Genomic DNA, 25,416 nt, shown 5'->3' on the forward strand with positions numbered 1-25,416 from the left:
GGACATCCTCAAGGTGGCAGCGTGGAAAACACAAACTACGTTCGTCGTCTGTTACTTACCTGACATTCTACACGCCGAGGCAGCTTTCGGTAGCGCGGTGATGCGAGGTCCGGTTGGTACTTGGTCCCGCCCCTCGGGCCTCCCACCATCGGGCAGTGCCACTCGGTGCTAAGGTTGTGAGGAGACAGGTAAGCGAGGAGCGAAGTAAATATTCCAAAACTTACTGGTTTGGATATTTACGAGTGACGAGCTTACCTGTCTCCATTCCCGCCTCCCTCCCCCGAGGGGGTGGGACACAGCCGGACGGGGGAGCAGTGGTTCGACTAGGCTCACGACTCCGAGCACAACACCAGATAGACAGAGCCAACAACTACTAAGATTCACCGGCCAGGTCTATCGGTGAGGGTAACTTTGTACCCTGTGTTTTTCATATGCGTACTCACCTAAGTTGTCTTAGGGTTAGCAAGTGTTGGGCCTTTACAGGATGAGGCTCCTTGTTAGGAAAAAGGGGTAGTTTCGCCTGCAGGGCTCAGGAGAGTTCCCCCCTCCCTTACCCGCTGCGGCGGGGAGGATTACACTCTCCCTGCTAGGAAGGCATCAGTGCCTTTTGTTAAGGGCTCACCTTTGAGAAGTTTAGTCGACGGGAGTCCTTGGGGGTGGCCAGAGGATTCTGGCCACCCCTATTTCGGTGACCGTGAGGCCACTTTTAAGGAGTGGTCTCATGAGTAGTGAGGAGTGACCGAGGGGGGGGGGGGTTCGGTCATAGAGGGCGCACAGTGTTATTATTTTACCAGGACTTTATAGGCACGGTAGAATGAGGTGCTAAGGTTGTGAGGAGACAGGTAAGCTCGTCACTCGTAAATATCCAAACCAGTAAGTTTTGGAATATCAGCTCCCTGGTGCGACGACCTTTGTATGGAAGCCAAAAGTTCTGAACTTGATATTTATCGGTCAACTATATTGATGGAAGTGTGGAAGAAACTTGGCATTGACGTATACAAAAAAAAAAGCGGTCAAAATACGAAAATTACTGTTTTAATTGTGTGCGTGTGTGTATAAACAGTAACCGTTTCAAATGACCATTCTGACGAAATTTACTAACCCAGCAAACGTTCTATTTGGCAGACTTTAACAGTTTTGAACAGATAGTAAATCCCTTCTAGCCATAATTTTGAGAATTTTCACGTTCTTCAAAATGGTATCAAGTTTGCAGAAACGTAATTTTCATCAGTTACCGTCTTAGGAAGCCGGTGAAATGTATAAAAAGAAATATAACTCGCATTTTTGTTACAGTTTTACGAACTGTGAATGTTGTGAACGTGTTGTCCCTTCTACGCTTCCGTATCTGGCAGGTCGGACGTAATGTGTAGCAGTTCTAATTTCCAGGGGCAGGTGCTATGTTGTACTAGGAACTCTAATCATTGTTACGGATCCAATATTGTTGTAGCTGCAGAAAGGAAACGTTACAGCTTCTGTCGCGCTGTTTGCGATGTATGCTTCGGTGTTCTTGAGAGGGGATTGGCGTCGTCCCTTCACGGTGGCTGTCACTCGATTCAACTATATATCAATCAAAAGATCTTTCTATAAAGTATCGTGAGTACTTAACGTTCGTGTCAATGTAGGCTTGCCTAATAGAAACGTAGGCTACATTGATAACTGTATGTGTTGGAATACTTGGAAAAGTAACCAATTTGTTATTGTAATAGGGTCAAAATGTGGTATTAGGGACAACGATTCTCCTGGTTTACTATGCAAATTGTCGTAAGTAGTGTTCTGTGATATGAGTGGTCATATGGAAAGGTGGCGATCATTTGATCCGTGCATAGTCGACCTCGGGCCTTAAGTGTGTGTTTTATACCTTCCAAAACGACCGTATCGCGATCTTTTGAAAAAAATCAATGTACCGATATCATTTACTGATATTGGCTAAAACAAATTACAGTAGTTTAAACATTTCTCTTTCATAATCTTTTAACCAATCATCATTAATCTGAACTTTACTGTATGTCGTTTTCCGATTAAAAAAGTTTAAATTTTTAGTCCAGTCGGATTTATGTGCTTGCATATTCGTTTATTTTACAAGGACGCTAACTTCAAACTACTCGAATTCTCAGACCGTTTGATCAAACTGCATGGCTAAACTTGCGCAACTAACTTCAAATTCTGTTCTTTCATATTATATAAGCCTATTTCTGATTGGTTAATGTTCACTGTATGTCTTTTTTCCATCAAATGAAAGTTTCCGTTAGAAATTTTTCTTCGAAAACCTCTTTATAACGCCTCATTATTTATTCATGAGCTACGTCACGAATCAGCTTGTGTATCAACAACATTCTCACTGATGCTTCGTCCGACAATCGTATTGTGATTTCTGAGGTGAATTTCGAGATTTGTTAAGTAATATGCAATGAAATAAGATGACGACATTGCAATAAACATAAATTAACAAGTTGAGAATCCTATTTCATAGTTTCCTTTGAAATAGGATGAATATAGATAAATATATAAATTGCCCACGTAAACGTTTGTAGCGAACGTACAGGCCTACCGTGCTGTATGTATTAATGCATATGGTTTCGTACAGTTAGGTTAACACTCGTATGTACGTAGGCTAAAGCTATTGTTAGGACTCTCACTGGTTGTTTGTTTGGATGATACCACTGTAAGTGGGTAACTCTTTATATTGCTTTTACAACCAATTGATTTGTAACAAATGTTATTTTCTCAAGTTCGATTAAAATGTGTGCAGACAAATAAATGTATAAACACAACGTCATGTCTCAGTGTTCGTTTACATTCACTGCTATAATTATTTTAGCATCAATTCATTTAGAAACAAATACAATCCCCTTGCCGGTAATGAAACAGTCCGCCTATCAATATGCATATTCATACCGGTGACTCATAACATCGGCGGATTTTAGTCTGTGTGGCTTTGTAGAGCAAGTGCTCTTTTATAGCCTAAACTTTTCCATATGCTGTTATTATGGTTCAGGAATCATATGCTTTGTTTCGAAGTTATACAGGATTATGTCCATATGTCATTGTGTATGAACGTACCATTAAAAAGTAGGTGTGCAGTAGGTGAGTACGAAGTTACAGCAGAATATGGTTACAAACGAGTCATATACGTGAGTCATATATGTGCTAAAGGAATTGAAGACTCGCGCACATAGAATCTGACCTCAACTTATCAAACGAGGTGTAACAACAATGTTATAGACACTGTCCCAGTAGTCAATACTACAGTGTATACAACAGCACAAGTTGAAGAACGCATAAAGTACTGTTTTTCAACTATGTATAGTAGCCTACTGCGCGTGTTGTTATTTAGGGGATAAATACTAGGGGAACCGGTCTTAAATTTGATTTGAGACCGATGATGACGTCATCGAGGAGGCTGAGCGGACCGAGGCGATAGCCCCATTCATAAATGACCCTCACAAATGTTAGAAAACGGCATTTTTTCGCTAATTTTTGCTGATCTGTATTTAATTCTCCTTATGCCTCCCTTGATCTTTTTCCTGAATGACGTAATAGTCACCTCTTGTAAAACAGCATTTTCTTCCGACGAACATTAAGAGTGAAAAAATACGAATGAAGCAGTGTCGTTTGATCTTAAATTTTTGTAGTTTAATCAATTCAAACACTGAAAAATTGTTCGACAGGTTTGTACTTGTAGTAACCGCAGTGTTATTGCGAGTCTGAAAGATCGCTAGGCCTAGTCCCTAGGCCATGTCGTTACTGCTAGTAGTAGTAGTGCTAACGTTATTGTTAGGCTTAGCGACAAGGTTTCTTCTGTTAGTGTCAACATTGGACGCTTTACGCTTCGGTTCTTCGTTGAAGTACCTCGATAAGCTTGCTGACATTGACCTTTTTTTGTGCTGTTGAGGAGTCTGTGCAGTAAGAGCGGATACTTGCTTCGCAGCGGTGGCCACTCAAAGTTGATATGTACGTACAGTGTGTATTGGGACTCGGTGTGTGTGAAAACATATACAGTACTACTGCTGTAACCAATTGCAAGTAGGCTATATATACTGTACAGTATTCTTTTGCAATTTGGAGCATTCCTTTGCCCATAAACATATTTGCATATACTCATGGCAACGTTACACCATGTCTTCATTTCTTTTAATTATGACTTCATGATTGCCACGGCAACAAACCAGTGTTTGTCTAACATTTCGATCCTGAAGCAATTCTCCTCTCTATACACTCGACCAGTCTCGAATCGCATTCGAGACTGGTCCAGTATACAGAAAGTTGGTTTAGGCATTTATGAATTCGCAATTCACAGTTTTACTGAACACTATTCTAAAAAAGGCAGATAGACAGAAAAACTTCGTATTGTAAGAGAACCGATATCGCTTGACTTAGGCAGTCAACGGTTCCAACAGTGATGCAAAAGAATAGTTTATTTATATTTTAGAGTAATACTAACGCTCATGACCAACCTTTCCCTCTGGAACGGCATAAAACTCAATCTACAGCAGTCGAGGGGTTTGTTTACAAGAACTCTATTGACGGAGCTGAAGTTAGATATAACAACACCAACCCAACGTACCTTCGTTGCTCAAGAAGTACTACGGTAGTTTATACCCGCCAGAATGCTGAAGTAGATGATTTTGCGTAGTAGTAAGTTGAGTCTCGTCTATCCGACATGCTCAGTGATTAACCTCCGCCACGTATCACAAGGAAAAAGTGATGAGGATAATGATGTATGTAGTCCCTTTAATATTTGGCATGTGCCCTAAAACGTGGAAGAATCTATAATTACACATAATGATTTTCCATGTCCACAAACAACATGCTCAGCATCTGGGTGAACGACGTATTGCGAGAGAATTCATTATAGCTGTTTACAGACGAGAGCGTATATGAATATGAAATGTCCATGTTTGTGACTGAATATCTTCCCAAAACTTCAAACAAAAACATTACATATTTCTCGGGTTGAAAAATCGCGTTGCCATTTTGCCTGAGATGAATGCAACGGGTAGAATTTAGTCAAATGTCACCCTAGACATTAAATGGTATTTGTTTGTTTCTCTATCTATTGACATCAATGCACATACTAATGCGTCAACCTTTTTGAATATCAGTTCAGCCCTCCACCCCCCACACACACATTTTGTCCATTCCTCTGCGCCCTCCACCCCCCCAAAACCCCACACACAAACACACATTTTGTCCGTTCCGTATGGGCTTGGGGGCAGACGGGCAACATTGATACTGCAGGGTTTGCCAAACAGCTTTCACAAAAGGCTTCCCATTAGATGAGTGGATCAACGGAATATATCAATGGTCTAAGTGCGTGCAGGTGTGTACCGCATTGGATTTATCAGGTATTGAATTTATTCAATCGTATATCTTAAGCTTAGCATTGAACCCTTAGGCTACTGAAAGGAAGACTTGATATTGAATCAGAATGCAGCTATATGGTGAGCAAAATTTGGTTTTCATTTGGATTCGCTGTTTCATGTTTTATCACATTAATTGAAATACTTTAACAATAAAACGAGTCGCTGATAATTGAAGCAAACAGTGACATTTATAGTTGTATTTGATTATAATTTCGTTTGTGGCTCCCAACTAAGGCCATGTTATAACCAAAGAAAACCAAATCGCAACTCTCTTCTAGTTATGTTAAGGCCCTTCTTCATGATCCAATAATTGATGTTCAAAAATGCCTAGAGATTGGTTTGCAAACGAAATTTATCGCATCTTTTTTCCGAAGGCGATAATCTTTTTCAGATAAATTAATAAAAGATTATATGACAGAACTTTCACGGCAACAGTTTCTTTTGCTCACACATGTAGAAACTGTTCTTCAGATTTACAAAAAATCCAGTTGATTAAAATCGACAGCTTCACAAAAGAGTGGAATGAGAAAACGGATATAACTTTCTTTCATTCTGCGAAACAGAAAACTGTCAGAAATGATGTTTTCTAGTTTTTTTAATCGCTGCGTTGTATGTCAATGTAATTCGTTCTTTTTCTACAAAATCGGGTTGAAAATATCCCAAACGAACTCATGTTAATAGACTGTAAAATGAAAATACTCAAATTGCAGGTACATTATAGTTATTGGAGTTACTTAAAATGGGTCATTTAGCTCTTTGTCTTCGAATTTCAAACAAGCACTGTTCTGATTTATAAATAAGTTAGATTTTTGTCTCATTATTGACATTAGGTTCCCTAGCTTACTTAAAGGAAGGACCGATACATCTGACAACGGCTTCATCATGAGCACACATTTGGTGATTTCTAAGATTGTTGTTTAAGTTGAATTCATTGATTGAAGAACAAAAAAAACCTGTCTAAAATGAAATAAAAGTAGTTTTATAAGGTTAGTTCTGTTAGTTGTGTTTAAAATATTTTAGGAAAGCAATCCTTAACATAAAGTTCACGTATTCTTATTCTCGTGATGATATGCTTCTTAAACAATTATTTTAACAATACATTGAAATTGGCATAATATTAAGAAAGCCACCTGTTTTTATTGTTTTCATATTCTTATTTATGAATAATATAACATTATTCATAAGGCATTCTCACTTTATACCCAAGCATTGGGAAAACACTTTTCCAAGTTAAAAGGTCATACGGTCACATTCATTTTGAATGTAGATATTATTCTGTAACTATAGGAAATATAGTCGCAAAAAAAAACAAACCATTTCACATGACTAGATGCAAATAAAAAATATTGGTTTGAAGCAAACTCACCGTTTATATTTAATACCATATTCGTCTTAAAATGCTTGGCAATCCATTACCCTTATTTAATTAATGATGTTTGTATATCCAGTGTCCGTTAAGTATTTGGCACATTGGTATATCAAATTACTTTCACTTGTAGACCTAAATGCCAATCTACCTTAGTCATTTCATAGTTTGAAAAAAGTCTGATTTGACAGTTGTTCGCATATTGATGCCTTATTTAATTGTCTTTATCTTCTATAAATATTTAATGATCATTAGTTGCTGGTCCTGTTCTTTAGTACAATGTTAGTCCTGTAGTATTTACTCTGGTCTCCATGTTGTAGATAATAGACTCTGATATCTGTGTTATGGAAGAGGTGTGTTTTATTTTGGAGACCGAGGGCAGCATTATTTCAAGTTGCTTGTCAAAGTCAATGTGTGTTTTCAATTTACCATGTAGAAAACACATACATATGCATATATATGCAAAGAAAGGACCACCTTCAAAGTTTGAGAGAAGAAATTTAAGATGGCAGCATGACGATGGCTATGAGTAAAAGAAAATTTGAGGACCGGGTTTTTGGTCCTGTCTTTTTAAAATGTCCTGCCCTTTAATTAAGGTGTGTTTGCCAGCACCGGTCCTGACATTATGGACGAGGTGCTCACACACACACCCCCCACACACAAACATACACCCATTCATCAGCCTGCATGACTGCAAAGGTTACGATTTCATCGAAACCAATAATAAGTGTTATGTGCGCTTTACATTTCCCCCATGAAAGTAAGTTAAACAGCGGTTTGTTTGAATGATGTTGAAATTACTAATGTGTAACTGAATGGAAACTCCAATATTAGCCACCTAATCAATTATTTTTACGTACTTCTGTGTTTGAAGCCCTTTCATAAATTGAACAAGTGTGGGTTGTGGTCTACTTCACCCTGGTTAGGCTAACAAATAATGTTGAGACAAATAAATAATTAAACAGATCATTGAGAAAAAACGGAAGCAAAGGAAATTTATGAATAATGAATGTGGCATTAACAGAAGCCGATAAACCTCCCTGATGTGTACTATTCGTCCGAATAAATACCCCCTTCTCCTCCCTTTCGGAAACGTTTAAGTATCAGTTCATCAAACGATCGATGTTTGACAACATATATTAGCCTCATATGTTCTAATCTTTCTCAAGTATGTAATTATGATCACGACTAAACAGGAGCGCGAGTAAGTCTAATCAGGCGCGGCGGAACGGAAAATTATTGGGGGGGGGGGGGGGCTAATGTGTGGAGACTATCTAAGCGGAGCGCCACCATCGGTTGGCGCGGAGCGTACAAGAAAATTTTGGGTTTTTTCAAACCCCCAGATGGCCGGAAACGGCACTTCCCGAGTGTTTTATGCTGCGAATACCTAGCCCTAAAATATGGGTCTCAAGCCTGCAATTTCTTAGATTGAACGAGAAAGTCTGTAAAAACATTGTAATTTGTATATTCGATGGTGTTTTAAGAGAGTAGCTATTACTCGTAGTGTACTCGCAAAGACGTTTTGAGTGTAGTAAGGGCAGTGGCGGAGCTAGGGGTATTGGTCGGGGGGGGGGCAAGAATGGTCTGTAGGGCGCTTTCAACACTATCTAAGCGGAGCGCCACCACAGGTTGGCGCGGAGCGTACAGAAAATTTTTGAGTAAAGATACTCTATAGATTGCAGGAAATGACCCTTTCCGGGCCTTGCTAATTTGCAGATAAACGGAGAATAAATAGGTGTCGTCGCCATTTTGTCGGAAAATTACACCAACAGAATATGACAAATGTCAATAGGTAGATGAGAGCGCAATAAAATAGTCAATAATCGCGAATAAGTAAAAAGTAGTGAAAAGCTGCAAAGGGCGCCAGCAGTCCATTTGAGTCCGTCAGGACTGTATGGACGCTCCGCCACTGAGTAAGGGGATGTTGGAGAACTGGCTGCAATGAGGCAAGTCATTGTCCTAAGACGAAGTTGTGTTGCTCCTACCGGTACTCACACTCACTGCTTCCACTTTTCACGGGGCGTGAAGACGCGGTTTGGGTGACAATGTGGTCTATAGCCAGGGGACGGGCCGAGGGTCCCCCCCAGCATTTACTGAAATTATTACACCTATATAGTATACGTGTGCATCGGACAGATCGACAAGTATGCATTGAAAAATGGGCAGATGCACGTTTCGGAGCCTTGGTAAATATTGGGGGGCTTATCATGCATTTGCCCCTCAACTTTTTCATTGGGGGGGGGCTGAGCCCCCAAGCCCCCCCGGTTCCGCCGCCACTGAGTCTACTATAGATTAACAATTTAAGGGTTCAATTCTAACCTTAGGATAAAATTGAATAAATTCAAAACCTGATAAATCCGATGCGGTTCAAACCTGCACGCACTTAGACCATTGATATATTCTGTTGATCCACTCATCTAATGGTAAGCGAATATCAGCGAAAAAAACTCTCTTTTGTGAAAGCTGTTTTGCAAACCCTGCAATATCACCATTGCCCGTCTGCCGCGCAGGCGCAGCGGAACGGACAAAATGTGTGTTTGTGGGGGGGAGGGGGGGTGGAGGGCGCAGCTGAACGGACAAAATGTGTTTTTGTGTTTGTGTGTGTGTGGGGATGGAGGGCGCAACGGGTCGGACAAAATGTGTTTTTTTGTGTGTGTGGGTGTGGGGTGGGGGGCGCAGCGGAACTGACAAAATGTGTGTTTGTGTGTGTGTGGGGGGGGGGGTGGAGCGCGCAGCGGAACGGACAAAATGTGTTTTTGTGTTTGTATGTGTGTGGGGATGGAGGGCGCAGCGGAACGGACAAAATGTGTGTTTGTGTGTGGGGGTGGAAGGCTGAACTGATATTCAAAAAGGTTGACGCATTAGTATGTGCATTGATGTCAATTAAAGATATAGAAAACAAACAAATACCATTTAATTCCTAGTAGGACATTTGACTTATTCAAACCGTTGCATTCATCTCAGGCAAAATGGCAACGCGATTTTTCAACCCGAGAAATATGTAATGTTTTTGTTTGAAATTTTGGGAAGATATTCAGTCACAAAAATGGACATTTCATATTTTTTACGTTTCCGAAGTAACGCTCTCGTCTGTTAACAGCATTAATGAATTCTCTCGCAATACGTCGTTCACCCAGATGCTGAGCTTGTTGTTTGTTGACATGGCAAATCATTATGCGTAATTATAGATTCTTCCACGTTTTTGGGCAAATGGCAAATATTTAAGGGACTACACATATCTTTATTCCCATCACTTTTTTTCTTTCAGGTGACTGAGCCCTCTCAAGCAACCCCCCCCCCCCGGCACTGCTGCTGAAGCATTTTCAGGCCAAACACCATCCCTTATCCACAGTTACAAACTGGCCCTTGCCAACAAACTAAACATACATATATATATATATATATATATATATATATATATATATATATATATATATATATATATATATATATATATATATATTCATATAATTGAAAACGTAGTGACTTTGAAAATCCAGAACAGTGAAAAAAACTTCCAGCCTACACCGGGATTCGAACCCGGGCCTCCCGCTTTATATGCGGTAATGAGTTGGAAAATCCAGAACAGAATATATATATATGTATATATAAATATATATATATATATATATATAAATATATATATATATATATAAATATATATATATATATATAAATATATATATATAAATATATATATATTTATATATATATATATAGGAATAACGGAAAAACTGTTAAACAACTATGCTGCATTAGGGAAAGGCTGGATCTCGAGTGAGATACAATAATTAAATTAGGTAAGTGATTGCCGCCAATGTTTGGTTGTTGCAGAGCTTTCGAGCAAAACTAGCTCTTCTTCAGTGCATGTTCACCGAAAGTGACAAGGAGTAGCAGGAATTGAAACTATTTTATAGAGAAGAGTGTCGGCATGGTTGTGAAGAGAGGGGTCAATATTCTCAGTTGCATACGGGATGCGTTTTGTGGGGTGGCGAGGGGTAAATCATCTCAGTTGTGTAAGGGTTGATGATGAGGACGACGACGGTGGTGGTGATAAAAGGAAAACAAATAAACAATTCTAATATCCAAAATGTTCTTCCTTACTTCATCTTTATTTCCCCACTGAACTTTTATGTCCTTTCTGATCTTCTGGCTGGAGGTCCTACTGTTTTTTCACATGCGATGGTTCATTTGAGTAATTACTGCTTTTTCACATGCGATGGTTCATTCGAGTAATTAAGGTTGTAATTACTGCTTTTTCATATGCGATGGTTCATTCGAGTAATTAAGGTTGTTTCTCATGTTTTCCCATCTTACAGACCACTTCAACACGATACCAAAGATGTAAAATTAACCACGAGTTACTCCCATGGTTGTAGTAATATTCCCCTTCAAGGGTCTACCATCGGACAGATCCTCGACGAAATGACAGATAAACATCCCGACAAAAATGCCTTCATTTACGGAAACAATGGCGAACGACAGACATACCGACAACTGAAGGATGAGGTCGGTAATATTTAGTTTCCGAAAACTGTTCAGGTGTATCAACCACCACTCCACCCCCACCCCCCCTCCCACTCACCTTTCTGTCCATCAATGTATTGCCTTTCGTCTTCCTTTCTTTTATACATTTAGTTCAGGAACAAATGAAGAAAGTGCATTGTCATTGTTAGACCATAAAATGCCCGGTATGTAATTCGCCGATCTGGTAATGAAGTCAACACTTTTTTAAACCGAAAGCTCCCAACGGTCTCTGACCACGGATAATGTTACACAGTGGTTAAACTGAGAAGACAGTGCTCTTGCAATAAGAATTTGAATGTTGTGTTCTGGTGATGACATTTTTGAGCTGTTTACGGATATTTTTCAATCTGTATTTTGGTGCTGAGTGATCAACGAGGTTACGTGGTCTCTAGTAGACAAGATTTTCAATGCATACGATCCAACATTTACAGAGGTTTATAAGTGGTCTCCAAACATTGACCTAGTCTCAATAAGACAATCTTGACAAGGTTCATTTACCACGAAAGGTCAAGCAAGAGTACTTTTTCATGGGTCCAAAACTGCTAATGTCATGTAAAACGAGTAAGCAACAGAGATTTTAGCCAGAGATTGCATAAAGCACGTTAATAACCATACTTGTCCTGATCGAAGCAAGCGGTGCTTTATTTGATTTACTCGATATAATAATAATTTAATAACACCACTTGCTACACCAATCATGTTGTTTCCCCAACAAAGAAAAAGACTTGATGCACTTGCATACAGATTTCTCAAATTTCACTAACAGGTTGATCGCTTCGCTGCTGGACTCGTTGCGGTTGGTGTTGGGGTAGGGGACCGTGTAGGTATCTGGGGGCCAAATTCCCGGGAATGGATCGTCACACAATATGCCACAGCTCGTATTGGAGCAATATTGGTGAACGTAAACCCAGCTTACCGTACTCTGGAACTCGATTATGCCTTGCAAAAGGTTTGTTTACGTCTGTTTCTACGACGATTACAGGGAGGTCTGTACTTTTTTTTCGTCCCACACACGTCACATCCTATTAAGTTTGCATTATGTCACGTGACTGGAGTGAACCAGTGGGTAGTATGAAGGGCATTTGTACGAGTGTGTACACAAAATGGTCCGAAAGGTTTTCGGGAAGATAGTCATTTCCTTCATTCTTGGCAAAATGTTATTCTTAAACGAAAATCAAACCACACGTTATAGTTGAAATTGTATATATCAATGAAATACAAATAATTGAATGACTGATGCGCAGTATTTAGATACAATTTTATGCAAGTTAACGTGAAATATGTGGGAATAAGTACTAGCTTGTTGTTTGCCCTCCATTCGCTGCGATTTGACATTGTGTTATGAAAACATCCCCGGATGACCGTGCGATATAATATAGGCTGCAGAAGGTGATGTATTCCTGGTTAGAGTCTCTCCGTGTAAAGGAATTCAGATAGGACTTGTTAATAGGGTGAAGCTAAATTGTTATCACCATCACATACCGACATAGACCTTTTACTTTCATCATGGAGCAATACAACCACCCTGCTTTGGGAAGGGAGTTAATTGAGGGTATGTGAGGAAATAGCATGGCTTTATAGGGACGGTGTAACTCATAACAAAATGCTATAATGTGCAATAAAGGAAACTTAACGTCTGTGGGTCAGGTGGTGCAAACAATTAATGGAGCTTTATCAGTTAAACAGAGCATAACAGCGACAGTAAACTGTCGAAGCACATACACAAAAATTGGCATTAATCGCCATTTCTACTGAATCGCAGGTAAAGTTAATTGGAGGAACATTCAGGTTATGTTGTGGATTATATGCACCAACCTATCAATTATTAACTTGAAAGAAAAGAAAAAAAACACATAGAAAAAAGTTTACCGACTATTTATCCAGACGCAAGAACAAGATAGTCAGATCCTTACATAAACACATCCGACGATAAACCTTCCAAATAATGTAGCTAGTAAACTTCCTTACATTAGATCTCAAGACACATTCAAACGTTATATCATGCATTAGAAATTGCGGAGTGAGTCGAAGCTTGAATTAGGATTTAAAATAAGTAAACCAATTGGTAAAATTTTATCGTTTAACTTTGTCAAGTATTTTGAAGTAAACTAAATCAAGTTACTGTAGCTTGTTATTTTACCTTAAAAAACAAAACAAATAAAAACGCAACAATCGAGACATTCTAAGCATGAGAAGGCTTATCAGTTGAATGTTTTTGTATTTTAGGTTGGAATGAAGGCAATCATCTCTGCTAGACATTTCAAAACACAAGATTACTATGGAATGCTCCAAGAACTTTGCCCTGAACTCAGGGATTCAACCCCAGGGAACCTACGAAGCAGCAGGTATGGAGAATCAATACAAATTACACATTATGTAAAACAGCAACAATAGGCTATTCTAAGAATATTAAGGTCAAATGCTCCCTCGACAAATTTGAATAAGCTCGTCATCAATATTTCCAGCAGTCAGGGTCGTTTACCATACATGGTCGGAGGAGAAAATAACCAGTTCAATAGGTATGATATTTCAACACTCTAAAGCAGTTTAGTTTGATTTGTATAGTTTTAACTTTTAACAATAAATTAAATAGGAAAACAGTTTTATAGGGAATAGCTAAAAAGGGTCTCACAAAGAAGGAACCGAAAAATATGATGAACGAGGAGAGGAAGGGTAAATAAAGAGTTCCACAAATCTAAGAAATCAAACTGATTATAATTACTGTTATCCTTTTCATACGATGGATCAGTAATCCATGTTCAGCCGGGAAGCAATCACCACTCTTTCCACTCCATCCATATTCCCTTACACCTGCCCCCCTCCATCCTCTATTCCCTTACACCTGCCCCCTCCACCCTCTATTCCCTTACACCTGCCCCCATCCATCCTCCATTCCCTTACACCTGCCCCCCTCCATCCTCTATTCCCTTACACCTGCCCCCATCCATTTTCTATTCCCTTACACCTGCCCCCCTCCATTTTCTATTCCCTTACACCTGCCTCCCCTCAATCCTGTATTCCCTCATACCTTCCTCGCCCTCCATCCTCCATTTCTTTACACCTGCCTCCCCATCCATCCTCTATCCCCTTACACCTGCCTTCCCCCATCCCCTATTCCCCTACACCTGCCGCCCCTCCATTCTCTATTCCCCTACACCTGCCTCCCCTTCCATCCCCTATCCCCTTACACCTGCCTCCCCCTTCATCCTCTATTCCCTTACACCTGCCTCCCCCTCCATCCCCTATCCCCTTACACCTGCCTCCCCCTCCATCCCCTATTCCCTTTACACTTGCCTCCCCCTCCATCCCCTATCCCCTTACACCTGCCTCCCCCTCCATCCCGTATTCCCTTACACATGCCTCCCCCTCCATCCTCTATTCCCCTACACCTGCCTCCCCTCCATCCCCTATCCCCCTACACCTGCCTCCCTTCCATCCCGTATTCCCTTACACCTGCCTCATCCATCCTTTATTCCCTTACATCTGCCTTCCCCTCCATCCCCAATTCCCTTACACAAGCCTCCCCTCCATCCTCTATTCCCTTACACCTGATTTAAGCAGGTGTTCTTTCCACGATCATTATATGGATAGGATTTTCAAATGAGCTTCTGTTGGCTTCCTAACACTTGCGATTGACTAAACCCAATCATGCACACATACATTAGTAACACAATCACGTCATTTAACTCTACAGGTTACCGAATCTCAAAACGGTTATTTTGATGGGTGACGAGAAAACCCCCGGGACGTTTACCTATAATGACGTCATGGAAATGGAAACAGAAGAAAGAAAACAACAAGTTCAGAAGATTTCTGATTTACTTCAATTTGACGATCCAATTAATATACAGTTTACTTCAGTGAGTGTATCTAAGTGTCCACATCCACGCTAGCAAATATCCATAACAAATGCTATGGATATGTGAAGGTTAAATGAGACGGTAAATGAAATCACTTGTTCATGGAAATGCATTTTCTCTCACATATACAGTTTCAAATATGCATGAGAAATTAAAGTGAGCTCCTCATCACATTTCAGAAATATTCATAACACAGCCATACTATACGCCACATTAAGTGACAGCGAAAATGAGTGCACGAAGTTTGCAGGGGTATAATTCGGCTTAGAGTTCCAGAGGATTACTTATGTACCGGCTGTTGTCATTTTCTAGGTTGTTTTTGAACGAAACTTGGCGGATAGCCGAATACAGGTCCTATGTTATGCGGGTTTTGAGTATTTTATCTGAGGAAGAAAAATACAGTAATAAGAATTATTGATCTCGCTTAAGGTAGGATGTCCCAGTCGGACAAAAAGTTTCAAAGGACTCAAATCCGTTTTAGGCAGAAATTCCTTTTTCTGTTAATAAAATTGTCATGGTTTTCATGTTAATGAGGACTCTTGTTTTGTTTTCAGTATAATTCCTCTAACATGGATAAATGTTATTGTTTATCAATTGAACAGATATTTCAAAAACCTGCCCATCAGTAACGATTTGCACAGTTCTGAAGTTATCTCGAATTAACAACGATGATTTCACGCAATCGTAAATTGGGCTCTATTATTTTGTTACAAGGAATTAATGCCAAACATATCTTTTCTTTTCAGGGGACAACCGGATTTCCTAAAGCTACTGTTCTTAGCCACCACGGAATTCTGAATAATGCCCGATTTGTCGGTTTCCGTCACCATTTAGACCAGCAGGTAATTCTTAATCACTTCTTACACATAGAGACCAGTTTTAAATTGATTTCTAAGATTTCTTGCAAGACGATGGGAGGTGTGGGTCATCATTCGCCGTGGAAGCTGAGGGACTAGCGGCTCGGAAATGTTGGGCATGAGACTTCTTAATTAACCTCCCCGTTATTTATACTATTTCTTGAAGGAAGTTGTACAGGATAATTGTTATTGATGAGTTAGTGATTCAGACTTGGCTCATTTGCCAACACAGTAAACCCAGACGATTACATATACAGGTCTTCTCAGTGTGGTACCGAAACATTGGTGATCTGTTATCCATGCGGCTTTGGTTGAGGCGGTTTCAAAATGAAACATAAATTATCGTTTCTACGAAAACAAACATTTCAAGGTCAAGTCAATCTGTTGACTGAGTTATCGGAGCAACATCGTGGTGCAAATTTTTCTTATACCTAAACTCCATTACAAAATGTACATCTCAGTGAACGTAGAAAACAAGCATTCAAATTTTGTAGCGGAACTGCTTGATATCCCATAATGATTGTTGTAATTTTGGCTGTTCTACTTATCACAATAAACTTAATGATATATACCAAAAGAATAGTATTACGCTTGACCCCACATGTCCCATTAAATTTATTGCTCCCATGCACCCTGTGGCTATTTTATGGTATATTCACACTTTCAAGACCCGAACGTTAATCCGGTGGTACTGTTTGGATGTGATTCGAAGTGGGTTAATTGGTTTGTAAGTCAAGGTTATAATAAGTTTATCATTGTTATCTTCCAGGAGTCTACAATGTGTTTACCCATTCCCCTTTATCACTGTGCTGGTATGATAGGTGGTAGCCTCTCAGTGGTAACACATGGATCAACTTGTGTTCTACCATCGCCATCATTTGAACCAAGTGCTACATTGGAAGCTATTCAAAATGAAAGGTAATTTTGCAAATTCGATTTACAGAATAAGAAATTAGTTCGTGACAGTAAGCTAGAGAATACAACAATTCTGTTCAACCATAATGATGTTATTTTAGCCCACCCCGGCACATTACCTTGACTTCGATATCTTCTTTGAACGATGTTTGTTTATTTCTTTCCATAACCGTCTTGTTCCTGTACAGATGTACATCTATAATTGGGACACCCACAATTTACATTGCTCTACTGAACCATCCCGAACGTCAAAATTATGACATGAGTAGCATGCAGACGGGTATAATGGGAGGGGCTACTTGTCCTGTTGAGACAATGAAAGAGTTTAAAGAGCAGCTCAATATCCGTTTACTGGTAAGGATCTCGATGTATCATCTCTGTGATAGGCATAATGGGAGGGGCTACTTGTCCTGTTGAGACAATGAAAGAGTTTAAAGAGCAGCTCAATGTCCGTTTACTGGTAAGGATCTCGATGTATCATCTCTGTGATAGGCATAATGGGAGGGGCTACTTGTCCTGTTGATACAATGAAAGAGTTTAAACAGCAGCTCAATGTCCGTATACTAGTAATGATCTCGATGTATCATCTCTGTGATAGGCATAATGGGAGGGGCTACTTGTCCTGTTGAGACAATGAAAGAGTTTAAAGAGCAGCTCAATGTCCGTATACTAGTAAGGATCTCGATGTATCATCTCTGTGATAGGCATAATGGGAGGGGCTACTTGTCCTGTTGAGACAATGAAAGAGTTTAAACAGCAGCTCAATGTCCGTATACTAGTAAGGATCTCGATGTATCATCTCTGTGATAGGCATAATGGGAGGGGCTACTTGTCCTGTTGAGACAATGAAAGAGTTTAAAGAGCAGCTCAATGTCCGTTTACTGGTAAGGATCTCGATGTATCATCTCTGTGATAGGCATAATGGGTGGGGCTACTTGTCCTGTTGAGACAATGAAAGAGTTTAAACAGCAGCTCAATGTCCGTATACTAGTAAGGATCTCGATGTATCATCTCTGTGATAGGCATAATGGGAGGGGCTACTTGTCCTGTTGAGACAATGAAAGAGTTTAAAGAGCAGCTCAATGTCCGTATACTGGTAAGGATCTCGATGTATCTATCATCTCTGTGATAGGTAACCCAAAGCAAGGCTTGTCAATTAATATCATGTATGACCTGCAACAGTAAAATCAAACATTCGTTGGAGAAAATTGCCTGAGAGAACCAAACTCTCACCACGCCTAGTTGGAGCAATGATCAGGGTTGAATATGATGTTTAAGCATAATGCCATAAACGTATGTTTACCCGATAAGTAGATTGTGGTCCGACTTTTTTTCTCGGGCCGGATTGAAAGCTTTATCAGTCCGGATTTGCCTCGCGGCAGACTGTTGAGAACCCTTATATACTCCAAGTCTGAAGCTGAATTCGAACCCATCCTCTCACACTGTATGCCGAAGAGTCTTCGGACCTTGACCTTGTTTGCGGCATTATACCGTTATACACTCTCCTGTGATTATCAGTTGTATTCATACATGTATTGGTTTAATTAACTGGTTTGGACGTCTCATCAGACACGCCACGATAGGTCGCATGTTACATATGATATATTCTAGGATTGTAATCTTAGTTACATGTTTATACTAGAATGTTTTCTACTGTTTCACTAGCCTGGGTTTGGCATGACGGAGTGTAGTCTTGGGGTTTTAACGATCTTGGTAGATGGTGACATGGAGAACAGTGGTGCTGGTGGAAGACCTTTTGAACATATTGAGGTAGTGTATCTCTTCATATTTTTCTTCTTTTTGCATTTTCAATTGATAGATAAGTGAAGGATTTTGTGTTGGGGGCTTAAGGCGGGATAGCGAAATTGTCGTTCGTTCAAAAGCCCACGTCGTGTTTTCGTCGTGTTTGCAATTCAAACGAAAAGTACCATATTCATGTTAGTATATAGCAACCGTACGGCGGCGCGACCTGCGAAAACAGACTTAAATGGAGCTCGTCGAATACCAATCCATAAATCTATACTGACTATCTGAACTTCAGCTTAAAATAATAGATCCAAAGACAAACAAGATTTCTCCAGTGGATACAACCGGGGAGCTCTGTGTTCGAGGGTACAACGTTATGAGAGGCTATTGGAATGACCCAGAAAAAACAAGGGAAGCGATTGACGAAGAAAAATGGTTCCACACAGGGTAAGATATAACAGTAATAAACAGTTATCGGATACAAATATATTTAACTTTAGCCAATTTTTAAACTGTAACAGTAATATCATTTCAAACGACCTCCCATGTTTGACCTGTAACAGTAATATCATTTCAATGAAGGACCTGTCATGTTAGACCTGTAACAGTGATATCATTTTAATGAAGGACTTCTCATGTTTAACCCATGGTACTATTGGTTTGAATGGTTGCTTCTTGTGCCACTGTAAATGGAAATGTTGTTCAGCATGTTTGAATAGTTGCCTCTGAGTATCACTGTAAAGGGACATGCTGTTACACATGTTTCAATGGTTGCCTCTTAGTATCACTGTAAAGGAACATGTTGATACTCATGTTCGAACGGTAGCCTCTTAGTATCATTGTAAAGGGACGTGCTGTTACACATGTTTAGCCAGTTCTGTTTAGCCTAAAGTGATATTCATTCATTAGTTTTCATCATATATGTTTGAAAAAATATTTTAAAACTCAAAAACTTTACAATTGCTTCAAATATTAGTGATTTGGCGAGTATGTCGTCTGAGGGACGCTGTACCATTGTTGGAAGGTTAAAGGATATGGTAATACGAGGTGGAACTAACATTTTCCCGGCAGAAATCGAACAGTTCCTCTATGAACATGAGAAAATTGAAGATGCTCAGGTATTATTGATAATGTAATTGACGAACTTATAAGATCAGCTGGGTTGGGGTGGGGAGGGGCGGGGGCGGGGTACAGAGACACGAAGTGCTATTTTTAAATTGAAAATGAGGGAGGGGGTATTGATTTGCGTGAAATTCTAAGATATTGTAGTTTGGCATTCTTTTATCAACGCTAGGTATACAATCTATCCGTAGTTGGTTACAATTTTTACCTCCTAAATTGATTTCATCCGTACCCATTCGATGCGGTAATTTTCGTAACTATTTTAAGTCGTAAACTGTACAGATGTTTCTCTATGAATCATTGCATGGGGTTCACTCGAAGTGAAGGTATTGATGGTCAGTACATTAACAAACAACGACCCTTTCCATTGATAAAACTGTTAACTGCGTCTATTTGACTATCGACACGAGCAGTACTTGGTTGTGAAAGATGTCTGTATGAATATTGATTATTTTATGTATATTTATGATTAATTAATAACTGTCTTTGACTGTGGCATATTGAACCCTGTAGGTGATTGGAGTACCCGACGACGTAATGGGTGAAGAGCTGTGTGCGTGCATTAAGCTTAAAGAAGGAAAAACAGCTACTGCAGATGAGATTAAAGAATATTGCACGGGAAAGGTAATAACTGGCCATATTTAATGGATTAACTGCAAATTTATACTGAAAAGAAGTTACTTTAATCTAACTAGATTTAAATGGATGTATTCTATTGTTCCGACAGGTACATACCACCTCCTTGCTTTCATGTTCGTACGAAGCACATCTATTGTTCTTTTACATAATCATTTCCTGAGTAATATTAGTACCGGACTTCCACCGTAGCCAACCATTTCTTGATAGGTTATGACATTGTATGAGGTGGGGAATGGGTGAAGAAGGGGGTGGGAAGAGGTCTTAAATGTCACGTACTAAAGTCCACTCATACTGTCTTATCATACGCATCAGTCAGCGGTTGTCTTGCCTTTCGTTCTTCATGTTGCATGTCTTCATTATATGCATAGCTTGATAATTATCTCTCCTTCAACACAGATAACTCACTACAAGATACCTCGTTATGTCGAATTTGTAGATTCGTACCCAATGACTGTAACATTAAAGGTTCAAAAGTTCCAACTGCAGAAGGACATGGCAAAGAAGCTTGGTCTGTAGTGCAAGGCAGTGAGATTAAAGGGAATTCCGGTGCTCAAACTCTCGTGGATGTGGAAGAACGCTTTCTTTCTAAGATCTGAAATAAGAATAGTATTATGAGTAATTATTTAAAACTGTTTTTGGCTGAGATAACTAAATTCATATTGTAACGTGGAAGTTCATTATAGAAATTCATCAATCAACCGTGTGTCTTGTCGATTGACGTGGCCACGGAACTATTCGTAAACACTCTTAATTTATGCTTAGTATTTGTACAATTAAGTTCTAGTCCCCTAGTAGACCTTTAAATCATTTTTTTTTGTGGTTTAAGATCTACATTCCTCAAGTCAGAGATTTTAACGTTATCCCTTTAAGTAGCAAGGGCTTATTGGGCTTCTCGAAGTCATCTTTTATAAATAAACCGTCTTGAAGGAGGGGTGGGGAGGGTTGTGGTAGGAATGGAAATCAGCTTATATGGTGGAGTTTTTGTGTGTATTCTGAATATATTAACACAGATATTAGATATGACATATTAGAATTGTAATGTATGCAATGTGCAATTCTCTCCGTATCGTATCATTCTTTGTATATTGTACGTTTTTTCATTCTGTTTTCTACTTGATGTTTAATTTAGATCCGTATTTACTTTAGATTTTTATAGACTGAAATCAGTTTAAAGCATATCTGTACTTGAGAGAGAACCATAAGCACAGATTTTTTGGCAAATTTTCCGTGACCTAGGAGGATACCAATTCGCAACGTCACGCTTTATGCGTTTGAAAATTGAGGAAAAGGACGCCCATGACACCCTTTATTTTATGCAGTCTCCAGCAATCGTTTTAACCAGAAGTTTTTAGGTTTTGTGCCACCGCTGACTTTAAATCAAGCATGCTTTATAAACATGTAAATGTAGCAATGTATTTGGTAGAATTTGTTCTAGTTTGGTCGACTCAGAATTGAAAGCTGCCACCGTTTTTGATAGATTACCGTATATTGCACATATGGTGGTAACTTATACCATGACTCCATAATTCGCAGACCTTGTTGGGTAATACATATCTGCAAAAATAGAAACTTCACTGACCACGTCAAATTTAAGTTCAAGTTTTAATCTGTAAAGCCTTAAAGCAAGCAACTGAAATTGATTGGCACAATCAAAGGAGGAAACAATTTTTTTTCTGTCGTTTGTTATAAGGAGTGACTTCAACTCTTTACGAAGAGTGGCTCCAAGCAAAATTTAAAAAAAATATGTAGGATTTCACCCTTATAGGTAGAGTGAAAATAATCATGAACACTCTCAAAGGGTGAATTGTATATCTTTAGAAATTAAGAGACACATATCAGGCGAAGAGTGACGTCAACTCTTCACGAAGAGTGGCTCCATGTAAAAAGTAAGATAAATTATGTAGGATTTCACTCTTAAAGGAAGATTGTAGATAATCTTGAACACTCTCAAATGGTAAATTGTCTCTCTTTAAAAATTATGAGAAGCATATGAGGCGAAGAGCGACGTCAACACTTCACGAAGAGTGGCTCCAAGTAAAAAGTAAGATAAATTATGTAGGATTTCACTCTTAAAGGAAGATTGTAGATAATCTAGAACACTCTCAAATGGTAAATTGTCTCTCTTTAAAAATTATGAGAAGCATATCAGGCGAAGAGCGACGTCAACACTTCACGAAGAGTGGCTCCAAGCAAAATGAAGATACATTATGTAGGATTTCCCTTTTATAGAAAGAATGAAGATAATCGTAAACACTCTCAAAGAGTGAATTGTCTCTCTTTATGAATTTAGTGACGCATACCAGGCGAGGAGCGACTTCAACTCTTCAAGAAGAGTGGCTCCAAGCAAAAGAACACATGAAGGATTTCACTCTCTTATAGGAAGATAGGATATAATCTTTAATACTCTCAAAGAGTGAATTGTCTCTCTCAAGGAATGTAGTGACGCATACCAGGCGGGGAGTGACTTCAACTCTTCACGAAGAGTGGCTCAAAGCATAAACAACACATGTAGGATTTAACTCTAGGAAGATTGGAGATAATGTTTAACACTCTCAAAGCGCATGAATTGTCTCCCGTTGGTAATTACGAGACGTATGAAAGGCGTCCCCGTTAAACAATAAACTAGCGAAAAGGTCCCATATTGCAAATAGGCCAAGTATTTTTTTGCTATATAAGAAAAGGTGCACATATTCTAAATTGAGTACCCTTGGTTCAAGTTTTCTTTATAAAGTTTGCTAGATATGAAAGATTACGAACATAAGCCAAGATATACTACGACTTACATATTAGGTTTATCTGTCAGTAGTATTGAACTGTGCTATAAATATTAACGTTGCCAGGGCTGTTGAGCGTTTAGCTGTTATGTAATTAATCTTATCACAACGCAAATATTCTCTGTGATCTCAGAAGTTTTAATCGATGGATGTCATTTGCAATGATTTTGAAAGGGAAAGGAAAGTTTATCCGTTTTTCTGAAAAAAAGGAACATTTATTTACGACCCCATCCAAATGAAAAGTTATATGTTAATGATACAGTGGGCAAACATCTGTCCAACCGGATCGAAACTATCGTCATTTTCTGTTTTATGACGCCTATACCCCTCGTTGAAGGCCCGGATAATATTACTTGCAAAGCTTGGAAAAATGGTGACATTCCGAAGTGTAGTTTAGTAAACCCAGAGGATTTATCCTCATTCTATCTCTGCCGTTTATAGAGGACACAATCGTTTTTTACCGATTCATCCCACCCTATCTAAAGGGCAAAACGTCTGGTAATGTCATTTACAAGAGAAGCTAGATCTATGAAGTCGGTTACAGAAAAGCTTAAGCCGTAACTAGTGGTGAATAAGCTATGTTTGTGGCAGACAGGAGACCTATTCCAAATACAGTGCCGTATAATGCAAAGGAGGAAGGTTAGGCAAATACCTACGGGTCCAAAATGATCAGCCCAAGGTCAATAACCCAAGGTCAACAGCCTCAATGTTTTGGGCCCCAAGGTCAATACTTCTGGACTAGACATACAATCTTTTCATGTTCGGTGTGTGTCTACAAAACTTAATAAAGGGAATAAGTGGTATAGGACAATGGAATGGCTTATAGATGCAAAGCGTGGTACCTGGCGGGACCAAAAGTCTCGACGTTCAGTAACCTATGGTCAAATTTTAACAATATTCGAATTGATACATCAGTAGAAATCCGTTCATTCCAGATAAAACAAAATTTATTTGCAATAAGTGACGACAGGTACATTTGTTTTTTAAAGCATCTTGGTTTGTTTAATTGTTATGTCTCCCGTAATAAATTTATAAAATACAAAATACTGCTTGAAAGTAATGAACACATTATGTTATACAAATGTTAATAAATGAGCACCAATGCAACACAACTTGTTTTTATATCTATTGCTAGCCTGGTGCATGTCAGCACTCCAGTATAGCACAATTGTTAAGTAATTAAAGAGATATACGCATGGTAAGACCAAACCTCAATTTCAATTATTACAGATTGCGAATAGACGGCGTCAAGTCTGAATAAATTTAAAACAAAGTATGTTTTGTTATGTGGTAAACAATATCAACATACAGCAAATACAGTGTCCTAGAAGCAACAGGGTGAACTTCATGAGCCCATGATCATGTTATACCCTTGCATTTCACATCAAACCAAAGTAATGCTGAACTGTCTAACATTAGCACGCCGATATTTCATTATATCACATGAGAAGAATTCAGTTACATGAATACCACGACGAAATATCTTCTACTTAAAATGTGAGATATCTACTTGTTTAAACGAAAATAAAACGTTAATACCTATGCTATGCATTAAAACAACGAAACAACAAAAACAAAAACACTTTGGAAGTATTATTAGGAAGTATAAACATTACAAGCTAAAAGATTCCTTTTGCAGATTAACAACTTGATATAGGTTCTTGATAAACTGATAAAAGGAAAGACAAAACCGCAAACCAAAATTAAAAGAAGAAGAATAATAGCAATACTTTCACTTATATATCCGTAATGGTGCACTCCTCACGAGTAATAGCACCAATATGGCTGGTTGTACTCTGGGGACATTCAATACAGAATGTTGTTCCCACATCTGGTTGGTAAGAACCAGCTGGGCAGAAGAAACAGGATTGATCCTTCCAAAATGAACCACGCTCACAGGGTACTAAAGCACAAAGAGAAAAGAGACATATACTGTATAAGAAATGAGGCATCGAATTCAAAACACTGGAACAGATTTACAACATTGATCTGTAAAGACGAAAAAGAACTTGGATTTGCATTACCTATTGGACCTCCGCTTTGCCATATTTTACCTTACCCCACCCCCTCCCAACCCTGTGACTAGATCAAACTGTTCATATAATTGACAATAGAAATGCAGGAAGACTTGTCCACCAGATATTGGAGGCTTTACAGGCCCACCAATGACTTAAACAGATGAACTACAAGTCCACATATATACATTGCAACCACCATGGATTTACACAGATGAACTGCAAGACCATA

The 25,416-nt window shown here is 39.1% G+C and overlaps 2 protein-coding genes across 6 annotated transcripts in view; one reads left to right on the top strand and one right to left on the bottom strand.

Annotated features, from left to right (window-relative positions):
• Positions 1-1,361: 1,361 nt before the first annotated feature.
• Positions 1,362-24,726, top strand: LOC139980110 (medium-chain acyl-CoA ligase ACSF2, mitochondrial-like). 5 transcript variants are annotated; one of them, XM_071991498.1, is made up of 14 exons: positions 1,362-1,593; positions 11,049-11,238; positions 12,023-12,205; positions 13,483-13,601; positions 14,951-15,116; positions 15,863-15,958; positions 16,743-16,891; positions 17,077-17,168; positions 17,911-17,984; positions 18,554-18,658; positions 18,930-19,081; positions 19,611-19,752; positions 20,270-20,380; positions 20,792-24,726. In XM_071991498.1, the coding sequence occupies exons 1-14, from the start codon at positions 1,490-1,492 to the stop codon at positions 20,909-20,911; spliced, it is 1,803 nt and encodes a 600-aa protein (XP_071847599.1). In that variant the 5' UTR covers positions 1,362-1,489; the 3' UTR covers positions 20,912-24,726. The 5 variants fall into 5 exon arrangements, with proteins under 5 accessions (XP_071847599.1, XP_071847597.1, XP_071847598.1 ...); XM_071991496.1 differs by lacking the exon at positions 17,911-17,984 and adding an exon at positions 17,275-17,348 and having other exon boundaries at positions 1,363-1,593; XM_071991501.1 differs by lacking the exons at positions 1,362-1,593; positions 17,911-17,984 and adding exons at positions 1,634-2,376; positions 17,275-17,348.
• Positions 22,759-25,416, bottom strand: part of LOC139980105 (uncharacterized) — a 56,364-nt gene continuing 53,706 nt past the window's right edge. Inside the window, exon 53 of the mRNA XM_071991482.1 lies at positions 22,759-25,072. Coding sequence (XP_071847583.1) covers positions 24,906-25,072 — 167 coding nt within the window. The 3' untranslated portion in view covers positions 22,759-24,905. The remainder of the gene's footprint in view (positions 25,073-25,416) is intronic.

The sequence above is a fragment of the Apostichopus japonicus genome, chromosome 14 (assembly GCF_037975245.1).
Source record: "Apostichopus japonicus isolate 1M-3 chromosome 14, ASM3797524v1, whole genome shotgun sequence".
NCBI lineage: Eukaryota > Metazoa > Echinodermata > Holothuroidea > Aspidochirotida > Stichopodidae > Apostichopus > Apostichopus japonicus.

What these genes read in the sequence shown, in the direction of transcription:
- LOC139980110 (XM_071991498.1), top strand. Translation starts at nt 1,490, where the DNA reads ATGTATGCTTCGGTGTTCTTGAGAGGGGATTGGCGTCGTCCCTTCACG. An exon ending in AGATCTTTCTATAAAGTATC is followed by an intron (nt 1,594 to 11,048) that starts GTGAGTACTTAA and finishes CCCATCTTACAG; the next exon opens with ACCACTTCAACACGATACCA. An exon ending in GACCTTTTGAACATATTGAG is followed by an intron (nt 18,659 to 18,929) that starts GTAGTGTATCTC and finishes TCTGAACTTCAG; the next exon opens with CTTAAAATAATAGATCCAAA.